Source organism: Salvelinus namaycush, unplaced genomic scaffold, assembly GCF_016432855.1.
Source record: "Salvelinus namaycush isolate Seneca unplaced genomic scaffold, SaNama_1.0 Scaffold660, whole genome shotgun sequence".
In the NCBI taxonomy this organism is placed as follows: Eukaryota; Metazoa; Chordata; class Actinopteri; order Salmoniformes; family Salmonidae; genus Salvelinus; species Salvelinus namaycush.
The window spans coordinates 69,078-76,577 of NW_024061376.1; the positions used below are offsets into that span (position 1 = coordinate 69,078).

Genomic DNA, 7,500 nt, shown 5'->3' on the forward strand with positions numbered 1-7,500 from the left:
ATATAACACACCGATATAACACAGCTATAACACACAGATATACCACAGCTATAACACAGCAAAATAACACAGCTATAACACACCATAATAACACAGCTATAACACACCAATATATCACAACTATAACACACCGATATAACACAGGGAATATAACAGCTACAACACACCGATATAACACAGCTATAACACACAGATATAATACAGCTATAACACACCAAAATAACACAGCTATAACACACCGATATAACACACCAATATAACACAGCTATAACACACCGATATAACACAGGAATAACACAGCAATAACACACCGAAATAACACAGCTATAACACACCAATATAACACAGCTATAACACACCGATATAACACAGGAATAACACAGCTATAACACACCAAAATAACACAGCTATAACACCAATATAACACAGCTATAACACACCAATATAACACAGCTATAACACACCAATATAACACAGCTATAACACACCGATATAACACAGCTATAACACACCGATATAACACACTGATATAACACAGCTATAACACACCGATATGACACAGCTATAACACACCGATATAACACAGCTATAACACACCGATATAACACACTGATATAACACAGCTATAACACACCGATATGACACAGCTATAACACACCGATATAACACAGCTATAACACACCGATATGACACAGCTATAACACACCGATATAACACAGCTTTAACACACCTATAACACAGCTTTAACACCTCAATATAACACAGGAATAATATAAAAATAAATCAAAATGTTTTAAAAATCTAATTGTATTTGTCACATGCGTGGAATACAACAGGTGTAGACCTTACTGTGAAATGATTACTCACAAACCCTTAACCAACAATGCAGTTTTCAGAAAATAGAGTTCAGAAAATATCTACAAAGTAAAAATAAAAATTAAATGAACACAATAAAATAACAATAATGAGGCTATATATGTGCCGGGTTACAGGTTAGTGGAGGTAATTTGTACATGCAGGTAGGGGTGAAGTGACTATGCAGAGGGATTAAACAGCGAGTAGCAGCAGTGTACAAAACAAAGGGGGGGGGGGGTCAGTGCAAATAGTGCTGGTGGCCACTTGATTAATTGTTCAGTCTTATTGCTCGGGGGTAGAAGTTGTCAAGAAGCCTTTTGGACCTAGACTTGGCGCTCCGGTACCGTTTGCTATGCAGTAGCAGAGAGAACAGTGTATGACTAGGGTGACTGGAGTCTTTGACAATTCTTTGGGCCGTCCTCTGACACCGGCTAGTATACAGGTCCTGGATGGCAGGAAACTTGGCCCCAGTGATGTACTGGGCCGTACGCACTACCCTCTGTAGCGCCATCATAGCTCTAAAATACCATTATAACACAGGAATAACCTAGCTCTCACATACCATTATAACACAGGAATAACCTAGCTCTGACATACCATTATAACACAGGAATAACCTAGCTCTCACATACCATTATAACACAGGAATAACCTAGCTCTGACATACCATTATAACACAGGAATAACCTAGCTCTAACATACCATTATAACACAGGAATAACCTAGCTCTATTATACCATTATAACACAGGAATAACCTAGCTCTCACATACCATTATAACACAGGAATAACCTAGCTCTGACATACCATTATAACACAGGAATAACCTAGCTCTAACATACCATTATAACACAGGAATAACCTAGCTCTATTATACCATTATAACACAGGAATAACCTAGCTCTCACATACCATTATAACACAGGAATAACCTAGCTCTCACATACCATTATAACACAGGAATAACCTAGCTCTGACATACCATTATAACACAGGAATAACCTAGCTCTGACATACCATTATAACACAGGAATAACCTAGCTCTAACATACCATTATAACACAGGAATAACCTAGCTCTATTATACCATTATAACACAGGAATAACCTAGCTCTCACATACCATTATAACACAGGAATAACCTAGCTCTGACATACCATTATAACACAGGAATAACCTAGCTCTCACATACCATTATAACACAGGAATAACCTAGCTCTAACATACCATTATAACACAGGAATAACCTAGCTCTCACATACCATTATAACACAGGAATAACCTAGCTCTAATATACCATTATAACACAGGAATAACCTAGCTCTCACATACCATTTTAACACAGGAATAACCTAGCTCTAACATACCATTATAACACAGGAATAACCTAGCTCTAACATACCATTATAACACAGGAATAACCTAGCTCTGACATACCATTATAACACAGGAATAACCTAGCTCTCACATACCATTATAACACAGGAATAACCTAGCTCTGACATACCATTATAACACAGGAATAACCTAGCTCTCACATACCATTATAACACAGGAATAACCTAGCTCTAACATACCATTATAACACAGGAATAACCTAGCTCTAACATACCATTATAACACAGGAATAACCTAGCTCTCACATACCATTATAACACAGGAATAACCTAGCTCTCACATACCATTATAACACAGGAATAACCTAGCTCTGACATACCATTATAACACAGGAATAACCTAGCTCTCACATACCATTATAACACAGGAATAACCTAGCTCTGACATACCATTATAACACAGGAATAACCTAGCTCTCACATACCATTATAACACAGGAATAACCTAGCTCTCACATACCATTATAACACAGGAATAACCTAGCTCTGACATACCATTATAACACAGGAATAACCTAGCTCTCACATACCATTATAACACAGGAATAACCTAGCTCTGACATACCATTATAACACAGGAATAACCTAGCTCTCACATACCATTATAACACAGGAATAACCTAGCTCTAACATACCATTGTAACACAGGAATAACCTAGCTCTCACATGACAGGGAGGCTCTGTGATGGGGTAGAGCGGTGATATGTGTAGGTGTCAATCAGCAGATTATCCACTGCGGTTATGACGGGTCAGAGGTGGATGACATCACAGCGTGAGGCTGAGACTGACCTGTGGCGGGAGGCGTGGCGACGATGCTCTGAGAACACTGGTTCTTGTAGCTCGTCCATTGTTCCATCAGGAGTTTCAGAGATTTAGCCGAGGAGACCTGGGTACAAAAGGAGAACAGTAATTAGACTCTGCTGGACCTCCATCTAAATAAACGTGTGTGTGGAAGTGTCTGTACAAATGTACTCTCTTTTATTTATTATTTTATTTTTTTAACCTTTATTTAACCTTTATTTAACTAGGCAAGTCAGTTAAGAACACATTCTTAATTACAATGACGGCCTACCCCGGGCCAAACCAGGACGACGCTGGGCCAATTGTGCGCCGCCCAATCACAGCCGGATGTGATACAGCCTGGATTCAAACCAGGGACTGTAGTGACGCCTCTTGCACTGAGATGCAGTGCCTCAGACCACTGTGATACAGCCTGGAATCGAACCAGGGTCTGTAGTGACGCCTCTTGCACTGAGATGCAGAGCCTCAGACCACTGCGCCACTCGGGAGCCCTTCATTTGTTCTGTTTGTCACAGCAGAATAATTCTGCAGCAAACGGGATTGTAATATTTAGTCCATTAACACGGTTCCACCAATGTAATGTTGCTGGATCTGTGACTAGGCTGATCCTGGATCAGTGAGTAGGCTGATCGTGGACCAGTGACTAGGGTGATCCTGGATCAGTGACTAGGCTGATCCTGGATCAGTGACTAGGCTGATCCTGGAACAGTGACTAGGCTGATCCTGGATCAGTGACTAGGCTGATCTTGGATCAGTGACTAGGCTGATCCTGGATCAGTGACTAGGCTGATCCTGGATCAGTGACTAGGCTGATCCTGGACCAGTGACTAGGCTGATCCTGGATCAGTGACTAGGCTGATCCTGGATCAGTGACTAGGCTGATCCTGGATCAGTGACTAGGCTGATCCTGGACCAGTGACTAGGCTGATCCTGGACCAGTGACTAGGCTGATCCTGGACCAGTGACTAGGCTGATCCAGGCCGTATCACATTAGGCTATTAGCAAAATTGTGTGTTAGTGCAGGTTTTCAGTGAATTTATGTAAATCCTGTAGCGTAGGAACATTCTCAGCATCAACAGAGTGATCAAATTAAGACCTTACACCTGTGTGTGTGTGTGTGTGTGTGTGTGTGTGTGTGTGTGTGTGTGTGTGTGTGTGTGTGTGTGTGTGTGTGTGTGTGTGTGTGTGTGTGTGTGTGAAAGAGAGAGAGAGTCGTACCTGGGTGTAGCCAGAGAGGGTGAGCAGAGATAAGAGGACACACATCTGGGACATCCCACCTGGCTACGCTGGGAGAGGAGAGGAGACTCAACTCATCAGGGGGCTCAGCCTGGTCTACCCTACAGGCTACAAAAACACACACACACACATGCGCACGTGCACACACAAACACACACACACAGACACACATACACACACACACATGCGCACACACACATGCGCACGTGCACACACAAACACACACACACAGACACACACACATGCGCACACACAAACAAAGAGAGGAAGAGAGAGAGATAAATGTCAAATTGGCTATTTACATATATATAAAAGAATTGGCGCGGGAACTAGAACAGTCTACCCGGCCTCACCCTACTTGAATCTGAAGTCAAATGTCTACTGTTTGCTGATGCTCTGGTGCTTCTGTCACCAACGAAGGAGGGCCTACAGCAGCACCTAGATATTCTGCACAGATTCTGTCAGACCTGGGCCCTGAGAGTAAATCTTAGCAAGAACAAAATAATGGTGATCCAAAAAAGGTCCAGTCGCCAGGACCACAAATACAAATTCCATCTAGACACTGTTGCCCTAGAGCACACAAAAAACTATACATACCTCGGCCTAAACATCAGCGCCACAGGTAACTTCCACAAAGCTGTGAACGATCTGAGAGACAAGGCAAGAAGGGCATTCTATGCCATCAAAAGGAGCATAAAATTCAACATACCAATTAGGATCTGGCAAAAAAATACTTGAATCAGTTATAGAACCCATTGCTCTTTATGGTTGTGAGGTCTGGGGTCCGCTCACCAACCAAGAATTCACAAAATGGGACAAACACCAAATTGAGACTCTGCATGCAGAATTCTGCAAAAATATCCTCCGTGTACAACGTAGAACACCAAATAATGCATGCAGAGCAGAATTAGGCCGATACCCGCTAATTATCAAAATCCAGAAAAGACGTTAAATTCTACAACCACCTAAAAGGAAGAGATTCCCAAACCTTCCATAACAAAGCCATCCACTACAGAGAGATGAACCTGGAGAAGAGTCCCCTAAGCAAGCTGGTCCTGGGGCTCTGTTCACAAACACAAACACACCCGACAGAGCCCCAGGACAGCAACACAATTAGACCCAACCAAATCATGAGAAAACAAAAAGATAATTACTTGACACATTGGAAAGAATTAACAAAAAACAGAGCAAACTAGAATGCTAGTTGGCCCTAAACAGAGAGTACACAGTGGCAGAATACCTGACCACTGTGACTGACCCAAACTTAAGGAAAGCTTTGACTATGTACAGACTCAGTGAGCATAGCCTTGCTAGTGAGAAAGGTCGCCATAGGCAGACCTGGCTCTCAAGAGAAGACAGGCTACATGCACACTGCCCACAAAATGAGGTGGAAACTGAGCTGCACTTCCTAACCTGCTGCCAAATGTATGACCATATTAGAGACACTTATTTCCCTCAGATTACACAGATCAACAAAGAATTCAAAAACAAACCCAATTTTGATAAACTCCCAAATCTACTGGGTGAAATACCACAGTGTGCCATCACAGTGACTTGTTGCCACAAGAAAAGGGCAACCAGTGAAGAACAAACACCATTGTAAATACAACCCATATTTATGCTTATTTATTTTCCCTTTTGTACATTAACCAGTTGTACATCGTTACAACACTGTATATATACATGATATGACATTTGTAATGTCTTTATTATTTTGGAACTTCTGTGAGTGTAATGTTTACTGTAAATTGTTATTGTCTATTTCACTTTTGTTTATTATCTACTTCACTTGCTTTGGCAATGTTGACATATGTTTCCCATGCCAATAAAGACCCTTGAATTGAATTGATAAAGAGAGAGTTGCTTGAATGAATTGCTTACGCCTCTCAGCATAATATTACATATCCCTTTCTTATTCTCCTCCTCCTCCTCCTCTTCATCATCCTCATCGTCACCATGGGGAGATGATGGGTGACTCTATAGGGACTTCTGTAACCAAAGCCGGGGGGTTACAGAAGTCCTTTTAGGGTTGTACAGGTTCACACACTGTTAATGGTATTACACAGCCACACACACAGCCACACACACAGTTACACACACAGCCACACACACAGCCACACACACAGCCACACACACAGTCACACACACAGTTACACACACAGCCACACACACAGCCACACACACAGCCACACACACAGTTACACACACAGCCACACACACAGCCACACACACAGCCACACACACAGTCACACACACAGTCACACACACAGCCACACGCACAGCCACACGCACACACACACAGCCACACACACAGCCACACACACTGATTTATAGTTCCCTGTAAAGATATGCTGATCTCAATCTGTGTGTGTGTGTGTGTGTGTGTGTGTGTGTGTGTGTGTGTGTGTGTGTGTGTGTGTGTGTGTGTGTGTGTGTGTGTGTGTGTGTGTGTGTGTGTGTGTTTATCCCATAGTGCTGAATGACTTGTGTTTGTCCCTAGTGAATTCTCAGAAGGGAATTCTACTCTGCTCCATCAGACAACTATGGAAAAAGAGTCCCATCATCCACTTACATCACAGAGGAAATGACCTGTGATTCCAAACCAACGCCTAGCACCTATAATCATATAAGATAGTAGGGTAACATACGGTAAGGTATGAGGAGGTATCCTAAACGACTGGATAAATATGTTAAAATAGCTCCACCTTGTCTTCTGTTTAGGTGTAATGTTAGACATATCGCTGAGCTATTGCATACACATCATTGTCAGTCTCTCTATCCAATCACAGCCAAGGAAAATTGACTTCCTGTTTGGTCATACAGGTCAGAGGTCGAGGTGGTGTTTACGGCGGTTTCTTCTGTGTCACGGCATGTGCGTCTGCGTCACGGCATGTGCGTCTGTGTCCCACGGCGACGGCCGGTCCCCCTCTTCAGCTGCTGTGTAGTCGGAGAACGGAACGAAATCTGAAACGTTTCTGCAAAAAACACCTTTACTGTGGAAACATTTTTGGCTAAAACGTTTCAAATTCCATTCTGTTCTAATCTCTCTCTCTCTCTCTCTGCTGGGGGCCGTGATGGGCTGTGTTTGTGTGTGTGTGTGTGCTCACATGTAAAAGTCCAAGAGTTTGTCACACAGAAGAGGTTCCTCGTCACAGCTAGAGAGTGACATTTATTTCCACAGGTGTCACACAGAAGAGGTTCCCCTTCATAG

The 7,500-nt window shown here is 42.5% G+C and overlaps 1 protein-coding gene across 4 annotated transcripts in view; it reads right to left on the bottom strand.

Moving 5' to 3' along the window:
- LOC120042369 (glucagon receptor-like) overlaps positions 1-7,500 on the bottom strand; it is a 50,742-nt gene that overhangs the window by 16,389 nt on the left and 26,853 nt on the right. For 3 of the 4 annotated variants that reach the window (XM_038987195.1, XM_038987192.1, XM_038987194.1), the window contains exons 2-3: positions 4,272-4,397; positions 3,042-3,138 (exon numbers count right to left, since the gene is read on the bottom strand). In XM_038987195.1, coding sequence (XP_038843123.1) covers positions 3,042-3,138; positions 4,272-4,325 — 151 coding nt within the window. In that variant the 5' untranslated portion in view covers positions 4,326-4,397. Of the gene's footprint in view, positions 1-3,041; positions 3,139-4,271; positions 4,495-7,500 lie in introns of those variants that run through there. The other variant, XM_038987193.1, reaches the window with a different exon arrangement.